The sequence below is a fragment of the Eptesicus fuscus genome, chromosome 6 (assembly GCF_027574615.1).
Source record: "Eptesicus fuscus isolate TK198812 chromosome 6, DD_ASM_mEF_20220401, whole genome shotgun sequence".
Taxonomy (NCBI): Eukaryota; Metazoa; Chordata; class Mammalia; order Chiroptera; family Vespertilionidae; genus Eptesicus; species Eptesicus fuscus.
The window spans coordinates 32340762-32353711 of record NC_072478.1 but is presented as its reverse complement, the minus strand read 5'-3'; the positions used below and the strand labels follow the sequence as shown (position 1 = coordinate 32353711).

Sequence of the window (12950 nt, the reverse complement as noted above, 5' to 3'; positions counted from 1 at the left end):
ACCACAGTTTAATGGACAACCTAGGATTTGAACCCATGTAACCTACTCCAGAGCCCATACCCTTAATTGCAACATTATCCTTCCCAAACACATTTTTTGTAAATATTTTGAAGCCTTCGATTTCATTGGCAAAACTATCAACCACTAACATTGGCCACTTTAGCTTACCTGGTTAAGTCCAAGCAGCAACTGACAGGAGCCCGTGTTCAGTAAAACGCCCATTTGTACAGCCTCGTGCAACTTCCTCAAGGCTCTCTGGTCCCAGGACAAATTACGACAAGATGGACAGTTGGCAGAATAGGAACTTGGCAGTCAAAACTCCAGACCCAAGTAGGCATTCCCACCCTATGTGACATATCTACCGGCCTCACCTGTGCAAACCTAGCTGACCAACTGTCAACACTACTTGCAGGTATCAGACTTTTGGGTCCGACACACTTAGGATTGTCAGTGTGAGCCAAATGCCCAGCCGCAGAGGCTAGGACAGGAGCCCCCCCAACTCAGCTTGCCCCAGTTTCCTGTCCTCTTTCCGATTTCCAACATCTGCAACACCCCGACTCACGCTCTCTCCGAGGATGGCTTTGATCACATAGCCAAGCAGCATCGGGAGCCACGGACACCACAGGACTGGGCTCTGACAGCTGAGAAGCACCAACTAGACGTAGGTACTTTCAGCCACTCCTCGTATCTCAACAGAGCGACCTCTAGACCAGCCCCGTCCTCTGCACTGGAACACGCACACACAAGCTCCCCTGCACTCGCCACATCCACACGTTTTAAAATTACCGTGAAAAGTTAAAGGTGCATATATGCCACATGCCACCCCCCTCCCACTTACGCCAGTTAAATGACGCCTGAATTCCTCTCTGTGTAACTGACTGAGTAATCGCAGCGGCGGGCGCAGGCCAGGCAGCCGGGTTCGTGCCTGTGAGCAGTGTCACCTGGGTTCAGGAACGCAGGCTGCGCCAGGCCGTGCCCTGGTGGTGCCTAGAACCAGCAGGCACCTTCTCTCAGGTCACTCAGGAAACCACAAAAGACCACCAAGCTGCTTGAGTTAGTCTCCATGTATTTTATTTTTTTTTACAAAAATCCCATGTCAGACCATTGTGCTCATGACTAGAAAGGGTGGGTGGATGGACATGGCATGGAGAGCAGAGAACTCCCCTTCTAAGTGTCGTCATCTCAAACCAGGAGCTCGTGAGCGCACAGGCAGGCAACTACGAAGAGGTTACCCCTCCCGCACAGTGGGGCCGCGGCCCTGTGCGCAGGCCCCGGCTGGAAGTGCGCCCACAGCAGAGCCTGGCCAGAGGTGCCCAGCGCAGAACGGCCGCCGAGCACCTTGGGAGGCCCTCACTCGGGATTCCCCTCACGGTGAGGAGCAAACCGCTGCCCGGAGACCAAGGATGTCCTGGGCCCAGGGTGTTACCTTCAACAGCCAAGGAAACCCACGTGGATCTTCGGAGCTGTTTCGTGTTCCAGGTGAGTCACAGGTGGTGTAGGTGACATCGGGCTTCCCAAGGTGACGATCAGCACCAAAGGCCTTCTAAGCACGGGCGGGGCCTCTCCCTAAGCCACGTGCAAACCCAGCAGCCATGCTCCAGGAGCACCTGACCCGCAACCCGAAGGTCCGCCTGCCTGCTGCTTGCTGCTGAGTGTCTAAGAACACGGCTGTTTTCTTAGCGTCCACCAGAGCCTGCTGTGGGGTCCTTCATGTCAGTGTCCATCCAGGTCCCAGTAGAGCATCCTTGTTTGAAGCTCTGGCATCACAACCTTGCCTACAGCACACGCTGACGTTCTCCATGATCTCAGCCCGTTCAGCTACGCCTGGATCCACCAACAGCCTTCAGGGACCCAACGATCGGGCCCCTCTGAAGGGGATCCTAACACAGACTGCTCGTGTCCCACCACGCCCCACTGAAGGGCAGTATATTAGTTCCTCACATTAAAATGAACAAGATAAAAATAGCAGCCACATACATAGCTCAAAACACCACACTCTTTGGCTTCCCGAGGGAAGAAGGCTACTGCTAAAAAGAATACAGTCAGAAGTCAAGGAAAGGACGCTAGAAAGTTAGGGTGCAGGGAGTCTGGACCCTTTGCTGGGTTGCTGAGAAGCGTGACTCAATCTCCTAGGGCCATGAGAAGATGCCGCTGAGGACCCTGGAGGACACCACCCGCCCTGGGAGCAGCCCTGGTCCTGCAGAGAGGCCACTTACGTCAAGCTAGCCCTACGGCTGGGTGGTACCTACAGGACCGAGCCTGGCTTCCAAATGGTGCTTGAAGAGAACCCATTGGTACAGGCAGGTCACAGGAGAATGTGCCCCCAAGAAATAGAAGCACAGGTGTCAAGGTCTGGGGAAGACGGACTGGTTTAAGGCATGTGCATGACCAGGACAGACCTGAGCTTTTGTTCAGGTGCAGAAAACCAGCTACGCTCAACTTCACTGAAAGGAAGTGGGGTCCAGAAAAATGGCCAAAGGCATGGGCTGAATCCCTGCCAAGTGCCACTAACACCCTCTTTGCTTATCCTACTGCCGTCACCACAAAAGAAAAATGAGCTTATTTCTATCTCAGCCCAGGGAATAGAAATGTAAACCCAAGGAAAGTGATAATGTGGGTGAAAATGCCTATGGTATTTCACTCAGAAGTCAAGGAAAGGGTGTTAGATCCTCCCATTGTTCTGGCACATACCAAACCTCGGGGTGTTCTGGAACAACCAGGCATTAGGGATCCAAAAACTACAGGTAACATACGGTGTAGGGGGAGGTGAATTTCACCCAGGTATTTATCCCAAGGCAGCTGCCTTGTTTAAGACTCACCGGCCAGCCGGGTGGGGGGCCACAAAGGACGCGTGCTTATTCCTAGTCACTGAGAGAAGGCCCACCTGCAGACCACTCCAGACCGCACCTGGGAGGGCAGCTGCCAGTTCTGTTCTCTTACATAGGAGACAACCCGCAGGAAAGCCTGAAGCCAACACATCTTTATGAAAGGAGGGCGGGACAAAGAGCCACTTGGAAGTGCTGCCTTTGGGTCTCCTTCCTTCCTCATTCCTCCGGTTCCAACGTGGAAGAGAAAGAAAGCAGGGACAGTCCTGGGGCAGCATGACCTCATCATGACTCTACAAACACCAATGATCCAGCACAAGGAAGCTCAACTGTCCCCAAACGCAGGTCCTCCCTCCCCAGGGACTCAAGGGAGAGGAGACAGGTGTCACGGAGCGCTGTTGGCAGTGCAAAGGGAGAAGGAACAAACCGGCAGGTCTTATCTCATCCAGGGCCCCATTAGAGGGCCAGCCCGGCCCTTTTTCTGTTTCTGCACATCCTCTGGGGAGAATGGAGATGATCGTTAAGGATGAGCCAGATCCATAAGGCCAGGATCCATCTCCACCAAAAGGGAACATCAGGAGCCTTGGTGGGTCCCTCACTTTGTGAGATAGGCAGAAATTTCAAATTCCCCCCAAATATATATATGTATATGCACATGAGTGTGTGTGTGTGCATATATATATACATACACACATATATGTATATATACACACACATATATATAAATAAGCCTCGAATGGCAAATCTGAAACATTTTCTTTTTAAATAATAATAATAGTTGTTACTGGATTTAAAAACCACAAACCAGCTGTCCTGGGCTTATGACCTGTGTGAGTGACTCTCCAGAGTCCCCATGTCCTCAGTGTACGCTATCAGTCAGTGCCCCTGCAGGGAGCCCCAGTGTCCTCTGTCTGGGTTCCAGGCCCAGCGTGGCAGCTTCGAGAGAAAGGCAACTATTTCCTTTCTACTCTTCCTGCCGCCTCTCCAGGCAGAGGGTCTGGGCCACCCACCCAGTGGGTGTGCCTGGGGTCCTTCCATGTCTAGGAGCCACCTCCCTCACTCTGCTCGTCCTCTCCCCAAACCTGCAATGCCCCTAGATGAACTTGAAGCACTTGGTCTTGTCGTGGGGCAGGCGCGTCTTGAAGAGCACAGAGTCCACCCTGAACTGCGTGTACAGCAGGGGCATATAGCCGTACACCTTGACAAAGAAGTTGATACATTTGTGCCGCTCGTGAAAGTGGGAATCATCGTGGGACAGGGCCTGGGGGCATCCTGGGCATCGGAAAGTCCACCGTGAGGTCACCTGGAGCAGGGAAGAAGGAGCTCAGTGAGGATCGCAGGTGCTAACACTGAGAAGCCCCACAGCTTAACCAACCCGATGCGTCCACGGGGAAGACACGGCTTCTGACAGCCACATGTGCTCAGAGTGAGTCAGGGCCAGTGCCCAGGCTGCCCACCTGCCATAGATGTGGCTACATCAGCAGTAAAGGGGCTCTTTCCAAACGGCCTATACTTGACAGATATCAGAAGCTTTAACATGTTCACTGTTACCTGCCTTAGTGGCTGTTTTCTAATATTCTCAGCTGCACAGCAAAATGTAAGTATAAAGTTGTTTCTCAATATCTTTAATAACAAAATACTGGAAAATGACCCATCAAAAGGGGGCTAGTTAAATAATTATAAAATACTACACATCCATAAAAAGTTTTTAAGAAAATTACAAAAGACATGGAACCCTGGTCAGTTTTTCCCAGTGGTCAGAGCATCAGCCCACAAACTGAAAGGGTTCGATTCCTGGTCAAAGGCACGTACCTCGGTTGCAGGTTCAATCCCCAGCCCCATTTGGGGTGTAAGCAGGAGGCAACGAATCAATGTGTCTCTAACACATCAATGTTTCTCTCTTGCTCTCTCCTCCTCCCTCTCCCCCTTCCCTTACACTCTAAAAATTAATGGGAAAAATATCCTCACTCCTTGGATGAGGATTAAAAAAGAAAAAAAAAAAAGAAAGGCGGGGGGGGGGGGGGGGACATGGGAAAGTAGTCATATTACAGTTTAGTAATTATTAGGAAATTACAAGCAATTAGAAAAGTATGGCGAATAATGTAACAGCTTCACTATCAACTATGTGCCCAACCATATAATATAAAACCCCTCAGCACAGAATACCTGGGGGGGAAAACCAGGGTAAGATATATGTAAACAACCTCTTTAAATATATGTCTGAGCTTGTAATGAATAATAAAATCCTTAGAGGCCAAAAGAATGAAAAAGCCTGAGTGTAGTGAGGCAGCCAGGAGCGTGGGGTCTTCATCAGACTTGGGAGGCAAGAGCCGTGAGTCAGACAGGAGACGGTTTGGAACTCTGGGACCCACTGGACACAGACGCTGCGTGGGATAGAGACAGCCCCACAGAGAGCGACAGTCTCAGTCTTGGCTCTAAGCAGGTAAGGAAACAGCACTCTGACCACTTATAAGCACACGCCGGCCCTCACACATCTGAGCTAGACTTTATGTTGCTGTGTGTCCTAAAACGTCCCAAGATGCTCACCTAGCTTACACAGGTCTCAAGTGGACCTGAGGGATGCCGGAGAAGGAAATGCACATCCTCTCAGCTACAAGCTCAGACCTCAAAGAGACACAGGTAAAATCTCAAAGAATATCACCTCACAATCGAAAGTCACAAAATGTGCCCTAGCTGGTGTGGCCTAGCGACTAGAGCACCAGCCCAAGCATCGGGTTTGATTCCAGGTTAAGGGCATGTGCCTGGGTAGTGGTTCACTCCCAGTCGGGGCACATGCGAGAAGCAACCAGTTGATGTCTCTCTCACATCGATGTTTCTCTCTCTCTCTCTCTCTCTCTCTCTCTCTCTCTCTCCACTCTCCCTAAAAAGCAATGGAAAACATATCCTCATGTGAGAATTAACAATAACAAAGTCACAAAGCCCTAACCGGTTTGGCTCAGTGGACAGAGCGTCGGCCTGTGGACTGAAGGGTCTCAGGTTCGATTCCTGGTCAAGGGCATGTACCTCGGTTGCAAGCTCAATCCCTGGCACTGTCTGGGCACGTGCAGGAGGCAACCAATTGATGTCTCTCTCTCACACATTAATATTTCTCTCTTTTTTTTTTAAATAAACCTTTATTGTTCAGATTATTACAATTGTTTCTCCTTTTTCCCCCCCATATCTCCCCATCACCCGGTTCCCTCCCCCCCGTTGTCCTTATCCATAGGTGTATGATTTTTGTCCAGTCTCTTCCCATACCCCCCACACAGACACCCCTTTCCCCCTGAGAATTATCAATCCACTCCCATTCTATGCCTCTGATTCTATTATGTTCACCAGTTTATTCTGTTCCTCAGATTTTTAATTCACTTGATTTTTAGAATCACTTGTTGATAGATATGTATTTGTTGTTCATAATTTTTATCTTTACTTTTTTCTTCTTTTTCCTCTTTTTAAAGAATACCTTTCAGCATTTCACATAATACTGGTTTGGTGGTGATGAACTCCTTTAGCTTTTTCTTATCTGTGAAGCTCTTTATCTGCCCTTCAATTCTGAATGATAGCTTTGCTGGGTAGAGTAGTCTTGGTTGTAGGTTCTTGCTATTCATCACTTTGAATATTTCTTGCCACTCCCATCTGGCCTGCATAGTTTCTGTTGAGAAATCAGCTGACAGTCGTATGGGTGCTCCCTTGTAGGTAACTACTTTTTCTCTTGCTGCTTGTAAGATTCTCTCTTTGTCTTTTGCCCTTGGCATTTTAATTATGATGTGTCTTGGTGTGGTCCTCTTTGGATTTCTCTTGTTTGGGGTTCTGTGTGCTTCCTGAACCTGTAAGTCTATTTCTTTCACCAGGTGGGGGAAGTTTTCTGTCATTATTTCTTCAAATAGGTTTTCAGTATCTTGCTCTCTCTCTTCTGGCACCCCAAAAATTCGGATATTGGTACACTTAAAGCCATCCCGGAGGCTCCTTATGCTATCCTCACACTTTTGGATTCTTCTTTCTTTCCTCCTCTCTGGTTGGGTGTTTTTTTTCTTCCTCATATTCCAGATCTTTGGTTTGACTCTTCGGGTGCGGTGGTCTACTCTGTATATTCTTTATTTCAGACAGTGTATGCATAATTTCTGACTGGTCCTTTTCCATTTTTTTGGTATTCTCATTTAGGTCCTTGAAGGTCTCTTCAAGGTTCTCAGCGGTTTTTAGAAGATTCTTGAGTAACCTTATAAATATGGTTCTGAACACTGTGTCGTCCATTAGTTTGCTTTCATCTATCTTTCCTACTTGTGACATACTTCGATGTCTCCACATTTTGGCTGCCTCCCTGTGTTGATGGAGTGGCTTTGTGTGGTCGGTGACCTATAGGGGCCGATAGCTCAGTTTCCCCAATCACCCTAGGTGGTCGCTCTTGGTACTCCCCTTTGTGGGCTGAGTGGGAAGTCTTGGTGTAGTTAAAAGCCCTGATTGCTGTTGGTATACTGGGAGGAATTGACCTCCGTTCCAATTGGTTGTGAGGGCCTGCTGTGTCTATAACAGAAGAATTGCTGTGCTGGAGACACAGTAGGGCTTTGGTGCTCACTGAGTCTACCTCTTGAATGTGTCCCTTATGAGAGTGGTTGAAATCTGGTGTCGTCCACACCGACAGAAAAGTCACTCTCACTCTCCGACTGATGGCCGAGAGTCCCGTAGGCGTCTGGGTCCCCCGCGTGTCCATAGAAACTGGAGTTCAGAGTGGTTGGGATTGTTCGTATCACTGGCAGGAGTTGATCTCCAAGCCAGTTGGCTGTGAGGATCAGCAGTGTCTCCGCTGGGAGAGCTTCTGTGCTCAGCTTGGATGGGGCGGAGTCTCAGGTTGGTGCAGACAAGCTTTGGTTTCCCGTCTGCTCCACCCTAAGAGGGGCAGTTTCTCCGTGCCCGAATTAATGGCTGCGCGCCTCTGAGAGAAGGCAGCTTTCGAGCCTCTCCCGCTGCCTAACAGACCAATTTCTCCCCAGCTGGGGCTGGATTTCAGTGCAGACCGGAGGTTTTGTTTTTCTCCCTAACGAGAAATCCAGTCACTGGGAGGGCTGTGCTCAGCTTGGATGGGGCGGAGTCTCAGGGTGGCGCAGACAAGCTTTGGTTTCCCGTCTGCTCCGCCCTAAAAGGGCGGTTTCTCAGTGCCCTAATCAGTGGCTGCTTGCCTCTGAGAGAAGGCAGCTTTCAAGCCTCGCCCGCTGCCAAACAGCCCAGTTTCTCCCCGACCGGAGCTGGATTTCAGTGCAGTCGGGAGGTTTTGTTTTTCTCCCAAACGAGAAAGCTAGCCACGCAGAGTCTGCTGCCCTCCCTCTCTGCGCGCTGCGAGCAAGCCTGCCATGTATTCAGCCGCCCGCCCTTTCCGCGCTCACGGATCTCCGCACCTCCACAGCTCCTGAGGCTCAGCGTCTCCCTCTCTTTTTTTCTCTAGTTGTAGGTTTTCCACTCTGCCAGCTTTCCGGTGGTTCTGGACGATGTGCGCTCTGTTTTCCAGTTGTAGTTTCAAAATTGTTGTGGTAGGCAACAATTAGGTGTTTACCTTATGCCGCCATCTTGGTTTCTCCTGATATTTCTCTGTCTCTCCCCTACCCTTCCACTCTCTCTAAAACTCAGTGGAAAAATATTCTTGGGTGAGAATTAACAAGAAAAAAAGTCACAAGAATGGAAATGAGCCACATAAGGAAGAAACAAACAACAGAATCAGACCCCAAAACACTGCAAAATAGCAGGATTATCAGAGTGACGTAACAATAAATGTGTATAATATTATGATGCAATTTTGAAAGATTTATCAAAGTATAATGGAAGAAACAGGGACTATTAAAAAAGTCCAAGCAGATATGAAAAGGAACCAAACAGAACAACAGAAATGAAAAGTATTTCTGAGTTAAATCAAACTCAATTGATGAGCATGAAGAAAATGTTAGTGATGAAAAGTATACTAAAATTATTATATGGAAAATACTGACAAAAAGCTTTAAAAATATGCAAGCAAGATTAAGAGACATGGAGAAGTGACACTATGATTCCATTTATATAAAATTTTAAATGGGCAAAGTGATCTTGGAACAGAAAAAAGACACTGACTTCCTCCCCTTCTCCGAGCTGAACTCCTTCCTGCTCTGAGCTGCACTTTCCCCCTGGGACCCAGCGTGCTCTTTACCTGCCCCACCCCAGTGGAAGTATGTGGAAGACTCTCCCGTTCTCACAAAGACTGCCCACTCACCCTCCCCAGAGAGCCCTCGGCCTCTGGCAGTCCCGCTCTGTGTATGCTTGAGGCTGGGAAGTTTAGGTTCAGAAGTGAAAGCTCAGGACCACCAGAGGGCAGACCCAGAAAGCTGGTAGGACCTGTACCAATCGGGCCAGGACAGCAGAACAGAACTTGCCACTGTGCCCACAGCAGAACACACATATCCCCCCCTCCCACCCTCTGTGCTGGGCACTAAGGGGGCTTGGAATCTTTCACCTGCTGTGCCCAGTTCTGGTCATGCTCATTTGTGGAACTCGTGACCAAGCATTAGCTTAAAGGCAGCTCCTGGTTTGCTCCTCTAACCTCTCCCGTTAGTGGGAATGTGGATAAGGGACTGCAGGGAATCGATCGGCCTGGGGTGCATATGTCTGCTGCAGGCTCTCCGTGGTCCAGTAGTCCCTGCCAGCCCAGAGCCTCTCTACGGGCTTCACTGGGGGAACTTGTCTGGACTCATTCCCGAGTGTGGCCTGTGCCCTGGGTGTGGGCTAGTTATGCAGTCAGCTCCTCGTGCTCTAGTCAGGCTTTCTACCCCCGAGAACCATGGAACATGGTCCAAGAATGTGGGAACTGAGAGTTTAGGGCACACAACTGCTCACATATACTCTTGGTTATACTTTACATTATTCTACTACATTATCATTCTAGCAAAAACTAAGGAAATCCAAATAAAGGATAGACTTGAGTAATATGGTGTATCAATACTGGTTCATTCACTGGGACCAGAGGACCACACTGATATAAGATGCTAATAACAAGGTAACTGCATGGAGGAGGAGTGAATTCTGTACTAGCTTCACAACTGTCCGTAAATCTAAATCTACTTTCACACAAAAAGGTTTATTTTACAAGTAAGCCACAGTGTTTAGGGATGGATGCTCAGGTGATAAAAGCATAAAGGAAAACAATGGTGTGAGCACCACTGAAGGCATGTTAGCCACTATATTAGTGTCCTAGGGCTGCTAAAACAAATTACCACAAACCTAGAGACTTAGAAAACAAACGTTTATCCTCTCACAGTCCTGGATGCTACAAGTCTGAAGTCAAGGTGTCCATCCTCTCAGAAGGCTTGGGGAACAGCTTGTTCCCTGCTCCCGCTCAGTTCTGGTGTTGCCAGTAATCCTTGGCTTGCAATATAATTGCCTATGCAGCAATATTATGTTATTGCCCATAGTCATTATAACGTGCATTAGGTCTCCATGGCTTATTTACTACTCATTCTAAGTTTGTACCCTTAAACATCATTAATCTTACCCCCCCCAACCCCAAATCCTTATTCTGCATAAAGCCTATTTATAGTCAAGATCTTTTTCCTCCTGGAAAATATAACATTACAATATTCAAAGCAGCAATTGCTCTAAGAACATTATCTCCCTGCTCTTTAGTCAGTATTGTTAAGATATTAACATTATTAAAAGAACACTGCTAATCATAAACCAACCTTTCTAATTTTTGTTTGTTTGTTTGTTTTTGGTATGTGTTTTTTTCATTAATCCTCAACCGAGGATATTTTTCCATTGATTTTTAGAGAGAGAATGGGGGGAGAGAGAGAGAGAGAGAGAGAGAGAGAGGGAGAGAGAGAGAGAGAGAGAGAAACATTTATGTGAGGAACCTGCAACCAAGGTACGTGCCCTTGACTGGAATCGAACCCGGGACCCTTGCTTTTGCAGGTCAACACTATCCACTGAGCCAAACTGGCTAGGGCCAACCTTTCTAATTTTAACAAGGGAGAGAATAGTTCAACAGTGTAATTTTGAAGTATTTAATGCAAAAAGAACTTAACTATTTTAGAATACAAAATAGTACATATACCTGATGCTATTAAAAGTAGGTAAGTTAATAAAAGTAGTTCTAACTGGTTCTATACTATAAAGTGCATAACTGGACTCAGAATTTGAAGAAATTAACTCAAAATTTGAAGGCATTCTTAATTTATTGGGTCTTTGATTTTAAAAAGTTCACCTGATCTTGAATTCCTCTTATATTCCCATAAGACTGAGAAAATTCACAGAGAATAGTTACTTATTAAGTTTTCACGTGGTAAGAGGCATGTGTACCATGTGCAAATTATTTCCATCTCACTCTCTACATTGAAGAGACGAGGCCAGTGTTTAATTTGTCTAGTAATATAGACAAACACACTTTGATGAAGGTGAAAATTTCATCATGTCTGTAAGAGTTTCAGGTGACACCTAATCACGCAGAGCCTGACTTTCATGGCTGTCTCTGACCTCTGAGGGAGGTGTAAATGGAAGCACACCTCTGGCTGAAGTCCAGTTCCTGGCTACAGAAGAAAGGATAAAGAAAGAATAGAAAATTTCACCAATCATTAATTTCTTTCTAGGCCTTGTCTCCCAAACCTTAAATTTTGCAAAGAAGTATGCTTTTTATTGTTTTAAATCAGATCTACCACTGTACCTGGCAAACATACTACTTTTATGAAAATAACTGATTATTATCACTCACAATTTTTAAAAACCCCACACAATTGCGTGCATTATTTTGCTAATTATTCTTTTGTGAGGCTTTAGCAGAAGACACTAGGATAGAGGAAACTATGGGGTAATCAGGAGTTGAAGCTATAACCCTGAGCCATACTTGGAAAAAGGCTTGCTAGGTATAAATGGATGCAGGAGGCCCCAAATGCTTTTCTAGCTCTCTTTTGTGTTGTTGTTGTTGTTTTACATAAACTTTTTTTATTGTTGACAGTATTAAAATGTACCCTCTTTCCACCCCTCTTTGTCCACCTCCACCCAGCCCCCACCTGTTACCCTTTGTTGCATGGATCCAATGTCCTTTGATTATCACAATGCTTCCCACCAAAGATATGATTTATCATTTTTAGTACAGACTGCTGGTTACTTATATAAAACTTACCTTCAATATGTAAGAACAAAATATTATATACTCATGGCACTAATGATATCCATAAAGATAACATATTATTTTGTAATATTAAATAATATGCCTTTTAAACAATAATAAAATAAGGCCTTAAGCAATGTTTCTAAGGACATCATGTGATTCTATGGCATGAATACTGACAGAGCACAGTCATAAATACTGCTCATTTGAATTGACACACAGACTCTCTAGTATTAATCATTGTGAAGGCCCTTACCAGGCCTTCCCGAGCCCTCACCAAGAGAGCGCTCACTCATCTGAATCTGCATTGATGACAGAAAGGGTGATGGAAATGGTCTTTCTATGCACTGAGCATGAAATTGGGATCCTCTGGTCAAATCTATTCAGCAACTCAAAGATAAAAACAAAACTCAAATTTCTAGAATTCTGACGGCACTTTTGTTCTTGTTTTAAAGTAAATAACTTATATAGCACTTACTTATGTGCCAGGCATTATTCTTGGAGCTTTACGTAATTTAACTGACATTCTTAAATTTTTGTACCACAGGAGTCCCCTCCACTCTGGCTTGGCAATCTGGTGAAACCTGGGGACTCCACACCTCAGAATGTTTTTAAATGCATAAAATTAACTACATGCGATTACAAAGGAAACAAGTATACTGAAATACAGTCATATATGTATTGTTTTATAAATGCATTAGGTAGCAAGATCTAAATACCTTTAGTAGTTAATAACTACCAAAATTTCAAGGCAGTGATGAACACAAGTGGCACTTTGAGATGCAACAGCAAATGTGATATGAAAATGTCTGAATACTACTGGTGACAAATCACAATTACTGCAAAGGCTCTTATAAATTGTAGCCTGTTTCATAACTGATAAAAATTCCAATTAGAGATTAGTAAAACTAAAAGATGTAACGTTTTTCCCAACCAGGTTACAAATCCTCTTGAGTTCTATCCATTTTACCCTTAGGAGTGAAGAGCCACTGAATTGACAACTAATT

General features: G+C 46.2%; 1 protein-coding gene across 5 annotated transcripts in view; it reads right to left on the bottom strand.

Annotated features, from left to right (window-relative positions):
• The window catches only part of EXTL3 (exostosin like glycosyltransferase 3), a 143049-nt gene that overhangs the window by 24442 nt on the left and 105657 nt on the right, over positions 1 to 12950 (bottom strand). For 2 of the 5 annotated variants that reach the window (XM_028159369.2, XM_008150747.3), the window contains exon 7: positions 1055 to 4128. In XM_028159369.2, the coding sequence (XP_028015170.1) occupies positions 3919 to 4128 (210 nt within the window). In that variant the 3' untranslated portion in view covers positions 1055 to 3918. Of the gene's footprint in view, positions 1 to 1054; positions 4129 to 11220; positions 11363 to 12950 lie in introns of those variants that run through there. The other 3 variants (XM_054717614.1, XM_054717612.1, XM_054717615.1) reach the window with 3 other exon arrangements.